The sequence below is a fragment of the Pipistrellus hanaki genome (genome assembly GCF_964339955.1).
Source record: "Pipistrellus hanaki genome assembly, chromosome: 1".
Lineage (NCBI taxonomy): Eukaryota > Metazoa > Chordata > Mammalia > Chiroptera > Vespertilionidae > Pipistrellus > Pipistrellus hanaki.
This window is the reverse complement of record NC_140503.1, coordinates 5,809,422-5,830,249: the sequence shown is the minus strand read 5'-3', so window position 1 is coordinate 5,830,249 and position 20,828 is coordinate 5,809,422. Positions and strand designations below refer to the sequence as shown.

Below are 20,828 nucleotides of genomic sequence, written 5' to 3'. Positions count from 1 at the left end.
GGTGCTGGCTGTGTGTGGGAGACAACCAATCTACGTGTCTCTCTCACGCTGGTGTTTCTGTCTCTCTCCCCACCTTCTTCTTCCCTTCCATTCTGTCTGGGGCAGGGGGGTGGGGGGTGGGAGTGGGGGAAAGCTCAGTGGACAAGCTGTTCTCAGCAATGTTGTGGGCAAAGGTGAAACAGTGAAGCAGGAAGAAATACTCAGGGTTGAGGGTGAAGGTTTAGGAATCTCTCTCTAATTCATTCATTCATTCATTCATTCATTCATTAATTCTCGTCCACACAACACCTACCTTCTGACCACCTGTCCACACCTGGTCCTGTGCAAAGTGTGGGAGGCAGAGCATCCATGCCTCAAGGAGCTTAGGGACATGAGGGCTACACAGCGCTTACAATTCAATGGGATCAGGGAAGCTCAATGAGCAGGGACACAAAAGAGGGACCGGAACTCACGGTTAGGTACTCAAGGAAGGCTTCCTGGAGGAAGCGACTTTTCAGCTGGGTTACGCATGTTGTGGTGGCTGGCAAGGAGATACGGGAGGAAGAGTGTTAGGACAGAGCGCGTGGGGAGACTGCGGGGTGGCAGAGAGCAGGCCGAGTGTCGGGACAGACAGCTCGGCAGCGGGAACAGAGCCGGTGCTGCAGGGACACAGCCCACCAAACAGGCCCTGTGCGCCACGTGAGGAGTGTTCCCTGAGAGCCACCGTAGGGCTTTAACCAAGAGAGGGACATAGTTGGAAAGCTGGCTCACTGCCAGTGAGGCCCGTGCAGACAGGTCAGCTGTGACAGCGGCCAGCGAGGTGGGAGGGGGAGGGAGCCCATGTAGATGCAGGCGACAGTGAGGTTGGGGAGGCAGAATGGTGCTGTGGTTCATGAGAACTCAGCACCCGACTCCTCAGGCTCCACACAGCTTCCTGGCTGTGTGGCCCCTCGAAGTTCAGGGTCACGGTCAGAAGCCGACTCACAGGCTTGTGGAGAGGACGGAGGAGTCGCCGTGTGTCAGACACTCATGGGGTCACTGCTGCTATTCCGGTCAGTTACTGGCAGCCGTTGATAGGGGCAGAGAGAGGGCGGGACAGGTGCCCACAGTGCTGGATGGGCACCCGGGAGGACCGAGTGCAGATGTGGGGGGAGAGGTGGGCACAGTGGTTTGGGGCCTGAGGCGGAGGCACCAGGAGGACAGCAGGGGTGAAGCTAAGGAGGCCAAGCCATGTACAGGAATGTGGGCCTTTGAGAGGCCTGCAGCGCACAAAGGCTAAGCGACAGACAGGAAGGCTCTGATTTTTCACGGGAAAGAGTGGAGCTGCCTCCAGGCTGGCGGGAAGAGCTGGGGAGAGCACACGGAGGACCAATGCCCCCAGAGGCGTGGCCGTTATGATGCTTCTTGCCAGGATCATCCCCGTGAGAGGCCGGGACAAGGAGCCACCATATTAATCACAGCCGCCTGTTAGGCTAACAGGAGTTATTTATAATGAGGTTATGATGACATGGAACATTGCTTATAAATGATACGGAAAAAGCGACATAAAGCATTGTCGATGCAACATGCCAACTATGGAAACACACCCAAAGATGTTCACGTAGGAAACCGTGCAGGGAGGGAGGCCTGGGGGAAGTGGTGCTATTTCTGGGTGGTGGCCGAGCAGGCTTCCTTCCGACTCTGCCAGAATGGGTGTAGGTTAGCTTTTTCATGAAAAAGTCAAGTAAGCTTTATTTTATAAAAAGAAACCAAGGAGGGTGGCTAGGGGCTGCTCCTGCCAAGGTCACCAGGGCAAATCCTTGCTCTCCGAGGGCTTTAGTTTGTACATCTATAGGAAGAGGGGGCTAAAGAAAAGGTTCCTCGCCGAGACCGGTTTGGCTCAATGGCTATGAGCGTCGGCTTGGGGACTGAAGGGTCCTGGGTTCGATTCCGGTCAAGGGCACGTACCTTGGTTGCGGGCATATCCCCAGTAGGGGGTGTGCAAGAGGCAGCTGATCGATGACTCTCTCTCATCGATGTTTCTAACTCTCTATCTCTCTCCCTTCCTCTCTGTACAAAATCAATAAAATATAAAAAAAAAAAAAAGAAAAGGTTCCTCAATGTGTGTTTCTGGTGACCCTGTCTTCGGAGATGTCCCAGGAAGGAAAGACTGTCACTAGCCAGGCATTGGGAATTCTGTGGGGTCACAAATTCAGAGAAGATCCATCCAGAAAAATAAATAAATAAATAAATAAATAAATAAATAAATAAAGCCCTGATCAAACCTGTTTAACTGTCAAACACAAGGTCTATTAACACCCTGTGGAATGGTGTTCCAAGGAACACACTTTGGGAAACACTTCCCCAAGTTCCCCTGCAGCTCCACCGTTCTACAAGGCGTTCAGATAAACATCCTTCTGTGGGGTTGGGAGAGTACCTGGGGGATTTGGGGGGAGGTGAGACTGTGGTAGCTGCTTGGCTGCCATCCTGGACCCTGCACCCTCCCCACCTCCCCCCAATGGCTGCCCTGAGCACCTGTGTTCTCCCAGCCTCTGCTCCCGGCTGATGCCTGAGTTCAGGTGTTGCCTCGGCCTGGGAAGGAGACACGGAGGAGGGAACATGCCAGGACAGGGAAAATCCTCTCCTTTCCCATCTCTGCAAACTGCATTTCTGAAAATGCTTTCACATCACCTGCTGCCCGGTCCCCTCCCCGAGTGGCCAGGGCCATTGCTTGCTATGCTAATGAGGGAGTGAGTGAGTGATGAATACCCACAAGGCTAATCCTGGGCTGTTTAAAGATTTCATTTAAATGCACGCAAGCCAAAACTGGTTTGGCTCAGTCTGGTAGAGCATCAGTCTGCAGACTGAAAGGTCCCAGGTTTGATTCTGGTCAAGGGCATGTACATTGGTTGCGGGCACATCCCTGGTAGGGGGTGTGCAAGAGGCAGCTGGTCGATGTTTCTGTCTCATTGACGTTTCTAGCTCTCTATCCCTCTGTCCTCCTCTCTGTTAAAAAAAAAAAAAATCAATAAAATACATTTAAAAAAAAATAAATGCACGCAAGTAGGGAGGTAGCAATAATGGTTTACAATACCTTTTTTCTATTATTGAGTTTAAAACATAATGAAAGTATACAGAAATAAAAATAGATCTTATAACTAAACTAGAAGACTGGTGCACGGATTTGTGCACCGGTGGGGTCCCTTGGCCTGGCCTATAGGGATCGAGCTGAAACTGGCTTTCCAACATCCCCCGAGGGGTCCCAGATTGTGAGAGGGCACAGACCAGGCCCAGGGACCCCGCTGGTGCACAAACCTGTGCACCGGGCCTCTGACATCCCCTGATGGGCCCTGGGTACGGTGAAGCAGATGTGGGACTGACAGTGCCCGAGCAGCAGCCTAACCCACGGCCAATTCCACAAGGAATTTGGTTCCCTCCTCTACTAGTCAGAGCATCTGCCCTCTTGTGGTCATTGTACATCATAGCTACTAGGAGAACAGTTGGACAGTCACTGAGGCTTTTATATATATAGATAATGTTTCCCTTTTCCTTCCCTGATAGGGTTATCCCCTCAATTATTCATTTGAAAACGATTATTTATACACCATATGCAAATAATAGTCCGTAGGTGAGGAAAAAATATCTATATATGAAACAGAATATAGTGTGAATCACAGCTAATTTTAAATATTTTAATTTATATACTTTCATAATTATAGGTCAATAAGAAATCCACTTTTCAGACTTTATTTCATTACAGAATATATTTGATAAGGATACATACAGACAGATTCACCTTTAACACATGTTCGCGGCGCCCTGTGCGCGGCAGCCGCGAGCTGTCCGTCATCACCGTGCTTCGCAGGGCCGCGCCCCATTGGCTGGCGGAACAGCCGGGGCCGGGCCGGGCCGCTCAGCTCATTTACTTGGCTGGAACAAGTAAACACCTTAACGTCTGTGTTTAAAGTCTGCTTATCACTCCTCTAGGTTAAAATCTGAGATACATTCCCCAATGTAAACAAGACACTTCAGTCTACCTCGCCATCGAAAGGGATAAGGCCTTCTGGACAAACGGATGGTGCCGGCGTTTTTCCCATCGGAACGCAGTCTCCTCCCGTCGCCCGGCGAGCCGGCCAGGCACAGAAGGCAGGGAACAGCCGCCCGGGGTACCCGGCCGAGCCTCCCAGGCCCCCTGCTGCAGGTCGGTGGTGTCTCTTTGACTTGGTCTACTTGGTCTTAAAGTACAAATATACAGTGTCCATAAGCATAAAATAGTAAAGCCTAGCCTTACGTCTTTATTTTGAGTTGCTAAAATCCTATACACGTACAATACCGTATCATGCCAATTAATATACAGAGGAAGGTGGCCACGTGTCTCCACTCGTGGGGCAGGTGGACGGGGTCCACGGGGGGCGGGCATCACGAGGGTGTCAGGGCTGACTGCATGGGGCTCAGCGGGCAGTCTGGCTGCAACTCTGAGATGCCTGTCTCCCCGGCTGAACCGTTCATCAACCCCCTTCCCGCCCGCCTCCCAGAGGAACTGAACGGAACCGTAGACAATGGAACCAAATACAGTCGTAGCTGCGTTTCCTGACTCAGCTGTGCAGCCTGTTCTTCCCTCTACTCAGTCCATGAGACCCTCCAAGATCAATCAACAGTGATCGGGATGCAGTACCTCGTTCTCATAAATACCCGGCCTCGCAGGCTCCTCGGCCACCGAGCCGGCCTACGCACAGGATCTGAAAAGGCATTCTGTGACCGTTTCGAAGAGTTCATAGAAAAGGTAGGAAGGACAGACCAGTTAGCCTGTTGATGTTGCCGTGCTGTAAACCTTGGCTTTTTTTTTTCTTCTTCTTTCTTTACATTAAGTGTGTGTGATATATTGTACACGGAGAAACCTGAACTGCTGATCCGACGTGGCGCTCACTGAGCCGCTACGCTAAGGTAACCGGTCCAGGGAGCGGGTTTCCTGAGGTGTGTGAGGACTTTCCAAACAGAACTGAAATCACAGTGACCGGGCGGCCGAGCCTGTGCCTCGCGGCCGGCACTAGATGACCCGCCACTGCATGATGCTGGTGTCCTTGCCGCCCGTGGAGATGAGGTGGCTGTCGTCGCAGAGGAAGTCGACGTTGGTGACGTGGCTGCTGTGCCCGCTGTACACGTGGCTGGGGGCCTGGGAGGAAGATGGGGAGGGAGCTCAAGGCAAAGCTCACGAACTGGAGCGGAAGGTGTGGGGATTCTGCCCGCGTTCCCACGTTCCTGCATCTCCCCTCACTCGGCTGTGTCGGTCTGTGCCGTGCTCAGCACAGCTCAGGTGGGACCCAGGCACAACCAGTGGGGGACAGACAGGGCGGATTATTCAATCCCAGAGACGCCAGGGGTGGAGGGAGAGGGGTGTCCTGCTGAAGGAGGGTCCGGGAAGGGAAGGGAAGGGCCGGAGCGGCGTGCCAGGCAGAGGTGCTGGCTCGGCACGGCAGGGCTGTAGCAGAGGGGCCGTGTGGAGGGGAGAGGAGAGGGGCCCACGAAGGAGGCCACAGAGGAAGCGGAGCCAGGTCTCAGGGCTTCCCGGAGGGCAGGGGGAGCCCTTGAAGTGCTCCAGGGCAGCAGGCGACAGGGTCAGGGCTGCAGTGTGACAGGCGGCATTCACTCATGGGCCTTTCTGTGTAAGGGCCAGACACACCCCACGAGGTGAGATCTGTGGAGACGGTGCTTACCCGGAACTGCGAGCAAGGGTAAGAGAAGAGGTGCACTTTGCCGAAGTCATCGCCCGTCGACAGGACTTTTTTCTCGTGGGCCCGGCAGACGGCATTGATGTCTGTCCCGTCTGAGCCCTCCGGCCACACTCCTAAGACAAAGACCACAGGCAGCATTGGGAACACCGGGGACACTGGCCACGCTGCGTGGGGACCGCTTTACACTCTCGCCAAAGTCACATCGCCGAGCCCCGGGCTCAGACCAGGGTCCAGAGAGCGCTCTGTCTGTTCAGCCTCTCACGGTTCCCGTGATCGGCTCACCCCAGGCCTCCCAGGACCCCCTTCAGGCTCAGCCCGCTCTGTGGCAGGACAGGCGCTGGGCTCCCACCTTTGGGGGGCCCCTTCTTTTTTGTCCCTTTTTTGGGGGGAGGGGGGTGGCTTCTTGACAATCAGCACAAAGTGTACCAGAAACCCTGCTTCAGGACACAATGCCTTTCTTTTGTCCCAAAGAGGCAGATGGGAAGCTGACTAGTCCCCATGCATGCAGTTTCCTAACTTTTCTTTTTTCGAGGTGGCTCTTTACATGTGAAAAGTCTCTCCCAAGAACCTTTTAACCCTGAGGCTGAGTGGGCCTTCCGGACATTTCTTGGGGTCAGCTCTTTGTGGCTGCTGCTTGCTTCTGACACCGGCAGGTGTGGTGTCTGCCTGCTGCGGCCGGGGGCAGCAGCAGCTCTGGCTCTGGTGGGCATGAAGCCTGGTGTGGGGTGGCGTCTCCTGACCATTGCTCCAGAAACCCCTCTGGTCCCGGTCACTTCGGCTCTGAGAGAGCTGTGTGTTTCGCAGCTGCAAGTTCTGCGGTAAACCCAGGGGTCCTCGCTTTTAATACCAGAAAATGGTAAAATGCCAGCTCACACATTTCACAAGGAGATGTGTGAAATTCTGACCAAATGATTGACCTACAGCCTTACAGAAAGAGGTTATAAATACTGCTTCCTGCCCCTACTTCATTGTGGCATTTTAATTTAGGGCATTTATGAATATATTCCTCATCTAAACTTAGAAGTGAAAATTTGAGATTAAGGACCAAGAAGATGGAGTAATAACTAGCAAAGGAGGAGTGAACTGGCTGAGTGCCACCTGCTCCATCTCGCCAGGAGCTCGGGCACAGCGCCCGTGAGAAGATGCCAGAGACGTATCCCAGGACCCGCTTCACACACCAGGAGAGGGCGGACGGACGCCGTGTCCTGCTGGCTCCTCGCCCGGCCCTTCCCGGCGCTGCGGGGACTGGTCCCGCGGGCGCACGCAGCGCACAGCGCGCTGACGGAACCGGCGGCTCCAAGCCTTCCCGACCGTCAGGGGATGTTCTGAAAGCGGCCACACTTATGTGTGAACTGCGAGGAAGCTGCGGGACTCACCAAAGACGTGGAATCCCAGAGTGCAGGTGTACGTAGCCCACTCGATGTCCCGTGTGGTTTCCACGCTGACGACTTGCTTACATGCAGAGGGAACCCCTGGAAAAAGCACGCGCGGGTGTGGAGACAGCTGAGCAACAGCCCCCTCTCCTTCTGGGGGAGGCAGGGCCCGCAGAGCCACATCAGCGACAGAGCCCTCAGGAGAGGGGCCCCTCCTCTCCCAGCCCGGCGGAATGGCACTCCTGGCCGGCACTGAGCCCAGCCCACCTCCCCCTCTGGGCCTGTCCCCCCAGTCAGCTTCTTTTTTCTTTGACCATCCGCTGGCTCCTAGGCCTCGATCTGCTTGTCCTCCCTGGAGCCCTGAACACATACATGATCACACACACACACACACACACAATCCCTTTAACACCAAGCGTATGGAAATGGGTCGGCCAACCACCTATGGCCTCCCAGTTGTCATGGGAGCCTATTGCTAAGAAATTCCCATCTACAAACTGGTTTGTTCCCTACGTGAGCTCTCACCAGTGAAGTGTGAGACTGTGTCTGACAAGAGACTAGACCCAGGGCCTGCCTCTGAAAACCTTCCCGTTTCTGTCCCGCATCAGGCAGGACCGTGGAGAGGGCGGGAGGGCTGACTCTGGCTGCCCGCCCTGCTGGAGGGGGCATGGTCCTGGCCCAGGTATCTCTCCTTTCCTCCACCTCCAGCTGCCCTGCCTGTCCGGGCTCCTCAACAATTGGGCGGTCACCCCCCCCCCCCCCCCACTGGCTCTCGATGCCTGTGGCCTCGTGTTTGGGCCCCGATTTCCTTGTCTACTTAAGGGGATGAGCCTGAAGGGCTGTGGCTCCTGGAGGAGATGGAGGTCAGAGCAGCACACTTTTTGGAACCTTCCAGCAGGTGGCGCCCGCACCCAGGCCCGCATGCTCTGTGCCCCGTGTTGAGCCAGAGCTGGGCATGTGGCAGGTGCTTGGCAAGTGTTTGCAGAAGCAGAGCCCGGCGCACACCATGTGCTCGGTAAGTGCCAGCCCTTAGGACGCTCACCGCTCCCAGGTCCTGCCTGGGCGTGGAGGGCTTGGGAGAGGAGGAGGAGGGGTCCCAGGGGACTGCTGTTACCCAGCCGGGAGAGCCTTCATGGTCTGCCTCAGGGGGTGACGGCCCCACGGGGTCCCTCTCCCTGTGACGGCTCTGACCCCGCGCTCTTCGGCCACATCGGCCCCCTCCGGCCTCTCTCTGCAGAGCTGGCCCTCTCCTTCTCGGGGCCCCCATCGCCTCACCAGGGCCACGGTCGGCCCGGTCTCAGGTGTCTCCGCGTTGGCAAGGACTCGAGAGGTGCCCAGCCCACCCTCTGTCTCACAGAGGACACAGCCGCGGCCTGAGAGTGCGGCCAGTGGGTGTCTGCGGGGGGGGGGGGGGGGGGGGGGGGGGCCGCCTTTGGTCTCAGAGGAAACAAGACCCTGGGTGCTACTCACAGTAAAGGATTTCGTAGTCTCCCGAGTTCGACACGAGGAACTGGGAGTTTACGGACCAGTCCAGGTGCGTGATGAAGCTGGAATGACCCTGGGAGAGAAACGCGTTGTGTGAGGCTCCCTTGCCTTATAAACACTCCTGGCCAACAAGCAATGGCCACCGGCACATGCATGAGAAATAAGAGGCTTACCGAGCATTTGCCGACTCGCGTGTACTTCCTCCCGTTGTCACTGACTCCGTATATATAGATACAGTTGTCATGGGAGCCTATGGCCAAGAAATTCCCATCTACAAAGAGAGGACAGATTATAATTCAATTATGAAAAATAAACACTTGATCCATTATAAGGGGTAATGCTAGTTGCCGTCACAGATTTAGAAAACAGCCCAATTAACGAGTTATTTTAAAAAGACAACATGCACTTGAATGGCTCCCCAACCACTTCTAGAACTACCTCTTGGAAACCGCCCCTGGCCGGTTCCTCTCCTTATACAACCCTTCCCCACTCAGAAACGAAGGGACTGAGGCTCAGTTTGTAGGTGGGGCCCACAGGCCCTCCAGGATGTAGTCACTCATTGCAGGTTCTCTCAGGCCTCTGGACACCACCTCCCCCCTGCCCGGAAGGCCCTTCCCGCCTCATCTCTGCATACTGCCCCCCTCCGCCTGATTATTTGAAAAGATAAACAAAGTCGACAAATCTTTAACTAGATTGACCAAGAGAAAAGGAGAGAAAACACAAGTTAGCAGAATCAAGAACGAAAGAAGAGACTTCACTATCAACTTTAGAAAAATGAAAAGGATTAAAAACAAATGTTATGAACAACTTTATGCCAATAAATTAGACACCTTATATGGAAAAATAAACACTGACTTAAGAAAAAAAATCAAAACATTTGAGTAGATCTATAAGAAGCTGAGAAATTGAATTAGAAATGAAAAACCTTCCTACAAAGAAAATCCCTGGTAGCTCATTGAATTCACATGAATTCTATCAAATACTTAATAAGGAAACAACACCAGTTTTTTTTTTTTTTTTTTTATAAACTCTCAGAAAACAAACAAAGAAGAAACATTTTTCAAGTTCCTCTATAGGCCAACAGTAGTCTCATAACTAAGCCAGACAAAACCATCACAAGAAAACTTCAGACCAATATCCTTCATAAACATGGATGCAAAAATTCTTAACAGAAGATTAAGCAGAATCCAGAAAAATATAAAAAGGATTAGACACCATGACCACATGAGATTTATCCCAGGAATGCAAAGATGGCCTAACATCTGAAAATTAATGTAATGCGCCATATTAATAAAATAAAGAACAAAAACCACATGATCAGCTTGATAGATACAGAAAAAGCATTTGGCAAATTCTAACACCCATTCATAATAAAAACCAAACAGGTTAGGCATAGAAGGGAACTCCCTCATCCTACTAAACAATAAATGACTATTTCACCATAATACTGGGAGCAAGGCAAGGACCCACTTTGCCACTTCTGTTCGGGGTTCTAGAAAATGCAACAAGAAAAAAATAAAGGCACCCAGATTAAAAAATATGAGTAAAACTGTCGTCATTTGCAATGACATGCTCCCATATGAAGAAAAGTTCAAGAATTTTACACACAAAAATACCACTAAAATAAATAAAAGAGTTTAGAAAGGTCACAGGTATAAGATCCATGTACAAAAAATTTTTATTCCTCTATACTAGCAAACTACATTCTGAAAACAAAATAAAAAACATCTTCATTCACAATGGCATAAAAAGCAATTAGGAACAAATTTAACAACGGAAGTATAAGACTTGTGCACTGAAAACTATAAAACATTGCTGATAAAAATTAAAGATCTAAATAAATGGAGAGACATTCTAAGTTCAAGGATTATAAGACTCAGTCTTGTAAAGACAGCAATTATCCCCATATTGATCTATAAGTTCAACATATTAAAATCATGGTAGGCTTTTTAAAATTAGAACTAGACAAGTTGATTCTAAAATAAGGACCTAAAAGAACTAAAACAATTTTGAAAAAGAACAACAGAATTGTAGTAATTACACTATTCAATTTCACAACTTACTCCAAAAGTACAGTAATCAAAATTGTGTGATATTGGTATATAGATAGTCATATAAATGAATGAAAGAACTGAGAATCTTGAGATAAACCTTTATATTTATTGCTAATGGATTTTTGTTGTTGTTAATCCTCACCTGAGGATATTTTTCCATTGTTTTTTATTTTTTTAAAATGTATTTTATTGATTTTTTACAGAGAGAAAGGGAGAGAGATAGAGAGCTAGAAACGTCGATGATGAGAGAGAAACAACAACCAGCTGCCTCTTACACACCCCCTACCGGGGATGTGCCCGCAACCAATGTACATGCCCTAGACCGGAATCAAACCTGGGACCTTTCAGTCCGCAGACTGACGCTTCACCACTGAGCCAAACCGGTTTCGGCTTTCCATTGTTTTTTAGAGAGAGGAGAGAGAGGGAGAGAGACACATAGAGAGAAACATGGATGTGAGAGAGACACATCAATTAATTGCCTCTCACATGGGATTGAGCCAGCAACCAAAATATGTGCCCTTGACCAGAATTGAATCCAGGACTCTTCAGTCTGCAGGCTGACACTCTTATCCACTGAGCCAAATTGGCTAGGGCATGTTAATGGACTTTTGACCAAAGTGTCAAGATAATCCATTCGGGACAGGATTGTATTTTCAACAAATGGTGCTGGGACGAGTGGTTATCTACATGCAGAATAAATAAACTTAGACTGACTTCTCACAGACACAAGCATTTACTCAAAATGGATCACAGACCTACATACAATGGCTAAAACAATAACCTTTCTAAAAGGAAGCACAAGAGAAAATCTTGGTGACTTTTGACTATGACACCATAAGCAAGATCCATATAAAATAATAAAATGGATAAACTGGACCTCATCAAAATTAAAACGTCTGCTTTAAAAGACCCCATTAAGAAAATGACAAGACAAGCCATACACCGAGAGAAAACATTTGCAAATCATATATCTGATAAAGAACTCATAGACAGAATATAGAAAGAGTTCTTACAACTCAGTAGTAAGACAAGCAACCCAATTAAAAATGGGCAAAATGTTTGGATAGATAGTTCATCAGTGAAGATACAGAAATGACTGGTAGATACACGAGAGACGCTTAACCTCTGTGACAGTCTTTATGGAAATGTAACTTAAAACCACATGAGAAACTACTACACCTCTATTAGGTGTTGGTGAGGATATGGAGAAACTAGATCCCTGACACAGTGTTGGTGGGAATGTAAAATGGGGCAGCCACCTTGGGAAGCATTTTCATCAGATGTTAAACGTAAATCTACCCTATGATCATAATTGATCCACAATTGGTGGACCATAGGGTAGATTTACGTTTAACTAAATCTGATGAAACTCAGATGTTAAAGGAACTCACTCTAGATAAATGAAAACAAATGTCTACAAAAGGTACATATCATGACTATTCATAGCAGCGTTACTCCTAATAACCCAACACAGAAACAACCCCAGTGTCTGTTAACTGATAAATGGTAAAAAAAATGTGGTATATCCACAAAATGGAATACTATCCAGTAATTAAAAAGGAATATACAGGAAGGATAAATGGTGATGGAAGGGGACTTGACTTAGAGTGGTGAGTGAACACACAATGTATAGTTGATGTATTATGGAATTGAACACCTGAAACCTATAATGGTATTAACCAATGCCACCCCCAAAATTCAATTAAAGAAAGGAATAAAGTACTGATACAAGCACAACAACATAAACTAATCTAAAAACATTCTTCTGAAAAGAAGAAGCTGATGTAACAGGCTCCATGTTGTATGAATCCACTGATAGATGTCCTGAATAGGCCATTCACAGGTCAGCACAGTGCATTAGAGCGTGCCCAGAATAGGGGCAGAGGCAGAGATTACCTGCTAATGGGCAGGAAGGGGACTTTTTGGGGTGCTGAAAAGGTTCAAAAATTGGATTGTGGTAATGGCTGCACAACCCTACTAATTCACCAAGCATCAGTGAGTTATACGTTTATAATGGGTAAATTATGGTTTGTAAATTGTACTTCAATAAAGCTGCTAAAATAGTCCTGGCTTTTTTGAGACTCAGGGGTATTAACGGAAGAAAGGATAAGATGTCTGTGAACTGCTTCAAAATATCATGGGGCCTCTTCCTCTTTCTCCCTCCCTCCTTTCCTCCCTCCCTCCCTCCTTCCCTCTCTCGTCCTGACTAAGGACCTAACACACAACCTTACAACCTTGGCGTACTGGACAATACTCCAACCAACTGAGCTACCCAGCCAGGGCTGCCTACTCATTTCTAAGTGGGAAATGGTGAAAAACTTTCTGTTTAGAGTGAGAAATAAAGTTCTGTTTAAAAAAAAAAAATCACGGGGGGCAGAGGAGCGCTAATAAAAAAGATGAACGAGGCTGGCTGAGTCCATAGCACTGCAGCAGCTGACGGGTACACGGGGGTCATTATGCTCTCTGCCCAGTTTTGTTTGCTTATAAATTTCCATAACAAAGAGTTAGAAACAACAGGAGCACAGTGAGCATCCTGGACGGCGTGAGAAACTCGCTGTGAAGGCATCTGCACAGAACTCCCCGGGAGCGGCGCTGACCTGGTGAGTACCGCATGACGGACAGCTGCTCGTTCCCGTCCGTGTGCACCGTGACCAGGTCTTTGGTTTCCGTGTCAAACACAAACCACCTGTTGCCAACATGAGAAAAGCACAACACGCGATTTAGTGGGAAGGGAAGCAGGACGATTTCAGTAACAGTAGGACTATTAGAAACCTTAACCCAGGGGCTTGAGAAGCACTCTGAATTTACTTGGCAGGAAGGCTTATTCCCAGCTTCTGTGGACAGAGAAGGTCCTGCCTCTGAGCACACCCACCGCCAGGAACGACTTGGCTACCAAGGCTACGACGGCTTCCTCCGGTTTGCATTCTGCCGTTCACATGTACAGGAGGGACAGCTCTGGGCGAGAAGTGGGACCACTAACTCGGGGTTGTGACCACAGGAGTGGCAAAGGGACCCCTGCATGGCCCCACCCCAGGGTGAGGCAGAGCAGGTGCGGAGGTGGGGCTGGGACACCGTTAGGGGTGTGAGGTGCCTGACTGCGTGGAGTGTCTGACCTCCGGGAGGCCGGCGTGCAGCCAGCGGGCGAAGGAAACGGTGGAGGGAACGGAAGAAGAGCGAGCAGAGGGCTGGTGTTTGAAGCTGACCCCTCTGGGCTGTGCCCTCAGCTGTCAGGTGGGGGTCCGGGCCCAGAACCACCATGCAGACCCAGTGCTAAGCCAGTGCAGGTTGTAACGGACGCAGAAATGATTCGAATCCCGAATAAGGACACGGGACTTGGCAAATGTCAGACAGCGGAACGGCCACGCTCTCCGAGCGGAGAGGCGGAAGCTCCAGCACCCTCCGCTGCCTGGCCTCCGGAGGCACACAGTCAGGGAGTGTGACCGAGTCTGAATGTGAGGCTCAGGACTGGGGCGGTTTCTGAAACTCTGAAAGGGCAGCAAGAAAAAGCATTTTTAAATTCTCAGCGCTGTGAACTGCTTCCCTGCCCGATTCCGAATGGAGGTTCCTCCACCGTGGGCAGCAGAGGGCTCGGGGAGCCACGCATCCTGTGAAACTGGATGCAAGGGTGTGTGTGTGCCTGTGTGTGTGTGTGTGTGTATGAGTGTGTACATGGGCACGCGTGTGTGTGTGTGCCTGTGCGTGCATGTGTGTGGGCACTCCTCCAGGGGAGACTCAGATCCAGCTTCCTCCAGGGATAACATGTGAAGGACCCTGCTTTGTTTCTCTGTGGGGTTCTGGCCTAACCTGCTACGTCACCAGAGGCTGTGGTTGCAGCTCAGAGTGCTGGAGCACCCTCCCCCCGCCCCTCCCGGAACACTCCCTGAACCCCAGCCCAGCGCGCTGCTGTGGACTTACCTCCCAGTCAGTGTTCCAACTGCAACCACAGACCCTGAAGGATGAAAACCAGAAGACTGAGCTGGATCCTAAAACATTTTAAAGGAAGTGTAAATTGATGGCCAGACAGCACTGCAGCATAAAAATACAGCCCAGCCCAGTCCCTCAGGGCCATGGGGCCCCATCTTAAATCTTTCCTCTCCTGGGAGGCCCACGTAGGACTTCCCCCTTCCTGTCTCACACCCTTTCCCAGCCACAGCAGCCAGGTGACAGGCAGGAGGTAAGCGCCCGTCCAGCGTGGGGTGACACTGGGATCGGGCTGCGTTGCTGTGCTAAGGACTGGGGTCACTAGGAAACAGCACAGTGAGAGGTCTTTTTCTCCCGGTGAAAGGAGTGCGCGATCGGATCTGTGGTGGACAGAGGGCCACCTGGCAGGGGTGTTTGGACAAACTGAGGTGAGAAGAGGCTGGTCCCGGGAAGACAAGGAAAGAGCAGCGATGGAAACGGAATCGGGAGGAGAAACTTCGGGATAAACTAAAAAGATGAGACCGGAAGCTCTGCAGGTATTGACTCTATTACTGTGATGCTTTTGCCAAAGCGGGAGCTGCAGTGACGCTCAGGCGCCATGGATGCTCAGACAGAGGTCACGGCCGCTTGAGGCTCCAGCATGTAATTCATGAGATGAAGACACCGAGGTTCAGGGAGGCCGTGTCCAAGGTCACGTGGCCAGTGGAGAAAGCCGGCAGGACTTAGCTATGGATGTTTCTGGAGCCCGGGTCAGTCCCTACCCTTACGCAGTGGAGGGAGCTCACAGCCCGGTGCAGGGGTGGGTATGTGCCCAGGCTGCTTTCGGCAGGCTGCTGTGCTGGCCGGGGCCTCGGGGAGGGCCACCCTCCCGGATTGCCGCTGTCCCTGCTGTGCCGGGGGTGGTTGTCACTTCTGCACAAACCCCTCACGTATGTTTCATACGTGAAGCCCCTGCGTGGGGACAGGTACAAGGCAGAACCTCCCTGTCACCTCAGGCCACACCACTCTCTCCTCTGAGCAGCCGGGCCATCCCTCAGGCCCTGGCATCCCATGATCCGCTCTCCCAGCGACCTGACCTCTGAAAGCCAAACGCAGGCGCTGAGACTCAGATCCAGCGCACAAGGGCGAGCTGGCAACTGTGCGGGCTGTGGGCGTGGGGGCCACAGAGGAGCCCCCCTGACACGGGGCCCTGCAGGGTGTGCTCTTGGCCCACAGCAGTGGGAGCGGCGGGAGACCCCGGGTGTGGGGTGGGTGAACACTGGCTCTGTCGCCGACTCCGTGACCATGGCAGGCGATGGGACGCCTCTATGCTTCAGTGTCCAACCAACAAGAACAGGGTAAACAGACTTCGACCCGCAGGCTATACTAGGGTGAAGGGTATAATTAATGCACGCACGGTGCTCGGTATGCAAACGGCGCTCAACACGTGCAGTCACGGCTGCCTTACGCGCAGGAGGACAGGCCAGCACTGTGCTGTGTGAACTGGGGCCTTCCATAAAAACCACAGAGATGCAGACTTTAAAATGAAAGCTTTGCCGTTATCCCTGAGTTGTAGAGAGAAAGTACGCTTTTAGGACAGTTTGTAATTCTCATTCCAGAGGCACACTGTGAACAGAATGCAGGCTCAAACAAGGGCTTCTCAGCAAGAAGCCGGTGGACAGGCGCAGTCAGGAAACCCAGCCACTGACTCAGAGGGGCTGGCTTGCTGTCAGAAAGTTCAACAGTGCCTGGCTGGTGTGGCTCAGAGGTTGAATGTCAACCTATGAACCAGGAGGTCCTGGTTAGATTCCTGGTCAGGGCACATGCCCGGGTTGCAGGCTCCATCCTCAGGGTGGGGCCTGCAAGAGGCGGCTGATCAACAATTCTCTCTCATCACTGATGTTTCTATCTCTCTCTCTCCCTCTCCCTCCCTCCCTGAAATCAATAAAAATATGTTTTTAAAAAAAGTTCAACAGCTACCTTCACAATGACACAGGTGAGACTGTTGAGGAACACTTAAAGCAACACAGTTTGAATCGAAGGTAAATGAAGTGACATTTGCGTCGGGACAATTTTATATCTATTTTATGCAAACAACAAACAAACAAACACGTCCCAGAGGAATTTCTACAAGGGAGATGGGTGCAACGTGCGCATCTACCTCAATGATCTTGTCCCAGACGGGCCGGTGGCCGACGGCGTCCCAGAGAGTGGCGTGTCTGTCGTGCCCGCACGTCAGGAACTGGGGTTTGGAGGCGTGGATGGCCAGTCCCCAGAGCTCGTCAGTGTGACCCTGAAGAACCAAGACAAATGCACACTCTCTGAAACACTACAGACAGCGCTCGGGAGCTTTCCTTTATTCTCTTTTTTAAAAATATATTTTTATTGATTTCAGAGGAAGGAAGAGGGAGAGATAGAAACATCAGTTGATGAAAGAGAATCATCAATTGGCTGCCTCCTGCACTTCCCACACTTGTGATCGAACCCTCAACCCCGGCATGTTCCCTGACTGGGAATTGAACCGTGACCTCCTGGTGCACAGGTCGATGCTCAGCCACTGAGCCACGCTGCTGGGCCGGGAGTTTTCAGGGACTACTAGCCCGGCTTGCTGCGTGGTTTACAGTTAACCTCATCTGTCTCTTCCTCCCCAGCCTCAGCCAGGAGCCAGCGGGAACGCCTGCAGCAACGGCGGGCTGTGCGGGTGTAAAACGCAGCCATAACCTCCTCCGTGTGGAGTGTTATCGGCGTCCGACATCCTGTCACAGGGACGCGGGGGTGGGCCTGCCGGGACGCACCTGAGTGATGGCTGAGAAGTCCCCCGACAGCGTGCCCTGCAGGACAAAGTTCCTGGTGGTGCCGATCAAGATCACGTCGCCCTTCCCCTCGGCCACCGTCCGAATCGGACCAAACTGTTCTGGAATCTGCATTGAAAGGAGACGATGCGAGGGGTCATTGAAAATGCTTGTTTATGTACCATGACGACAGCTCCTGTTGCAGTCAGAGTCTCTCTCTCTCTCTCTCACACACACACACACACACACACACACACACACACACGGTATGCACGGAGAGACGGAAAGGTCCACAGTCAAACGGTTGAGTGAATGATCAAAACCCCAAATCTTACTTTTAAACTTTGAATATTTTATATACCTTAAAAGAATCAGCAAGAGTAAAGCTGTTAAAAAAAAATAATAAAGAACAAAGCATTTTTGCCCGGCGGATGTGGCTCAATGGTTGAGTGTCAACCTATGAACCCAGGAGGTCACAGTTTGATTCCTGGTCAGGGCACATGCTGGGTTCCGGGCTCCATCCCCAGTAGGGGGCGTATAAGGAAGAGTCTTTCTCACATCGATGTTTCTCTCTATCTCTCTCTCCTCTCTCCTCTCTCCCCTCCTATCCCCTTCCATTCTCTCTAGAAAAACAACAACACACAACTCCGTGAAGGGGAAAGTGATTTCTAAGTTCAGATGAGAGCCTCCCTTTACTAAGAGCAATAATCAGAAAATCAGGTTCTTCCACCCCGAGCACGGAAAGGTGAGGCGCTCTCTGATGGGACGCGAGCTACAGGGTGCAACGAGTTTGAGAATCTGACTTCCTGGCAGGAAATGTGCTACCGCGAGTCCCCTCTACGGGAGGGAGAAAGATCATCCACCGTCAGACTGACGTGGCATCTGTCTGCTCACAGTTTCCTGGGGCCCGGAGGGCAGTGTGCGGAGGGAATATTGGATTTCTCGCCTCTGGCTCCTACCGACTGCAGGATGCTAACCAGGTAAAAGGAGGTGAGAGAGATGGTCCAGGACTCGGAGCTCACGGGAGGACATGCTGGCACTCAGCCAGGTGCAAAGTAGATACTCAGTAAACTTTAGCTCACAGTGATCATGTCTCCAAAGTAACACCCTGGAGATTGAAGTGATCAGGAGAAAGATTTTTTTTAAAAAAATATATTTTATTGATTTTTTACAGAGAGAGGAAGGGAGAGAGACAGAGAGCTAGAAACGTTGATGAGAGAGAAACATCGACCAGACGCCTCCTGCACACCCCCTACCGGGGATGTGCCCGCAACCAATGTACATGCCCTTGACCGGAATCGAACCTGGGACCTTTCAGTCCGAAGACCGATGCTCTACCACTGAGCCAAACCGGTTTCAGCCAGGAGAAAGATTTTAATGGTAAGTAAAAACGTAGACAATACTCCCTTGCAAAGTGGGATTGGTTCTATTACAAAAATATTCTAAATGTGAAATATGTTACCACCCCAGATTTTATACATCGAACCCCATGCTAATAGCTGTACTTAAACTGCCTCCAGGATTTTAATAAAATACTATACTACTTAATAAAATGTTATCAAAACAACTTTCAAAACTGTAGGCTAAAGACTTCAAACCAACAAGGAAAGTGGTTAGATCAGGGGCCGGCAAACTGCGGCTCGTGAGCCACATGCGGCTCTTTGGCCCCTGGAGTCTTTAGCAAAGGCCAGCTTAGGAGTCCCCTAATTAAGTTAATAACAATGTACCTACCTATATAGTTTAAGTTTAAAAAATTTGGCTCTCAAAAGAAATTTCAATCGTTGTACTGTGGATAATTTGGCTCTGGTGACTCATGAGTTTGCCGACCACTGGGTTAGGACAACAGCTGAAGGTTCAAAGCGGATGTCAGTAGTACTGCTCGCTGTCTTACCTCGGTTTTGTGAAGTTTCTGATAGTTTCCGTTCCAAGAAATGAGCTTCCGGTCCTTCCCGCCTCCCGACACCAGGGTGCCGTCCCTTAACATACAAAGTGCAAAAATACCACCCTCGTGGGCCCCTTGAATGGCATAGCTTATTCGATTCGTACCTAGACACACCAAGAAAACCATCCTTAGTCCCTTGCGAGGAGGCTCACCTCTGCCCGTCGCTTCCACTCCTGTTTTAAAGTTGGCCTGGTCGGTGAGGGCATCACTGGTGGGTAAGCCTACAGGGTCTGATGGGCAGCCGCTCACAGAGCACCAGGCAGGCAGGGGCAGGGCTACGCACAGCGACGGACACTTGCTGACGTGAAGGCGGTGCGACGAGAACCCAGGGACCCTCGCTCAGAAGGGGATTGGAGCTCGGGCAGCTGTGTCTCCGGCCGAGCGGCTTACCCTGCCCCACCTCAGTTTCCCCTTTGCTGACCCACAGGCCTGCTCTAAGGGGGGAGAAAACACTGCAGCGAGCACCCGGCACCCAGAGGAGCGGGGACCCACAGGAGTCACCCTGCTGGCCAGAAAGAACATCCGTGGGTCTCTCCCACCTTCACCACAGCCCGCACTCTGAGGCCCCAAGCCAGGGAGGGTGTTTCTCCTTAGTTCCTGGCACGTGGTGAGCGTGCACAGCTGCTCGCTGAGTGGAACTGAAGGGACGTGTCTGAGGGACGGCCTCTCCGTACCACGCTGTGTGCTCGCTGGCACGGGGACTGGGGGCTGACTCATCTGCCTGTCCCGGCGTCTAGCACGCCGCCTCTCACATCCTGTGATCGATAACGCCTGCCACACGCCGAGAACCAGATGCTGATTAACTATCTCACAGCTAAGCAAACAGCCATGGCTGCCTTCATCCTTACGATCTGTTACTACGTCTCCTAACAAAGCTGTTATTCCATCACAACTCCTGGGCTTCACGAGGCTTACAGGGCGATGGAGGTCCCTGCCTCTGCCCCTGTCTAAGCATGGGCCTGCGTGCGCTGGGGTTTCAGCCACCCTGTGACTGACGGACAGTTCTCACAGAGGCCGCCTGGGACTGCTCAGGCGTTACCTTTGCCCCAGACCAGGATGTTGCCGCTCGAGTCTCCGGTAATGGTGTCGCCGTTTTCAGAAAACGTCACACAGAGGACGAACTTTGGCTTCTCTTGCTTCTGCAAATGTTGTAAAGACACAAATACGGTCAGTCAAGGCGGCTTTTCGTCTGTACGAACTCTCTCTAGACCACATGTGTCAAACACAAGGCCCGCGGGCCAAATCCAGCCCGCCAGGCCTTGCAATGTGGCCCGCACCGCGCTGTCATCACTGCACTCCGCTGTCAGTTTATGACATTGTCAGTTTATGACTGTTCAGTAAACCATTCGGCCCGCGATTTAGGCTGGATTTTAGATTTTGGCCCCTTCTCTGATTGAGTTCGACACCCCTACTCTAGACTCCAGCTCACCCAGCGGGAAGGGGCCCGCAATGATGCCGTTCACGTCCCTCCACCGTCACATCCCTTGCGCCTGAGCGGATGGGCTCTGACAGCAATGCCCGGGGTGTCTCAGCTGCAGACAGTTCCAGCGGAGGGAGGTGCTGGAGGGGGCTCAGGGGGCTCAGGAGCAGGT

The 20,828-nt window shown here is 51.4% G+C and overlaps 1 protein-coding gene across 2 annotated transcripts in view; it reads right to left on the bottom strand.

Moving 5' to 3' along the window:
- Positions 1 to 3,703: 3,703 nt before the first annotated feature.
- The window catches only part of EML1 (EMAP like 1), a 137,316-nt gene continuing 120,191 nt past the window's right edge, over positions 3,704 to 20,828 (bottom strand). For both annotated transcript variants that reach the window (XM_084887449.1, XM_084887450.1), the window contains exons 12-22: positions 20,276 to 20,375; positions 19,186 to 19,340; positions 17,298 to 17,423; positions 16,664 to 16,795; positions 14,518 to 14,585; positions 13,200 to 13,288; positions 8,722 to 8,819; positions 8,534 to 8,621; positions 7,067 to 7,162; positions 5,673 to 5,803; positions 3,704 to 5,131 (exon numbers count right to left, since the gene is read on the bottom strand). In XM_084887449.1, the coding sequence (XP_084743575.1) occupies positions 5,006 to 5,131; positions 5,673 to 5,803; positions 7,067 to 7,162; positions 8,534 to 8,621; positions 8,722 to 8,819; positions 13,200 to 13,288; positions 14,518 to 14,585; positions 16,664 to 16,795; positions 17,298 to 17,423; positions 19,186 to 19,340; positions 20,276 to 20,375 (1,209 nt within the window). In that variant the 3' untranslated portion in view covers positions 3,704 to 5,005. The remainder of the gene's footprint in view (positions 5,132 to 5,672; positions 5,804 to 7,066; positions 7,163 to 8,533; positions 8,622 to 8,721; positions 8,820 to 13,199; positions 13,289 to 14,517; positions 14,586 to 16,663; positions 16,796 to 17,297; positions 17,424 to 19,185; positions 19,341 to 20,275; positions 20,376 to 20,828) is intronic.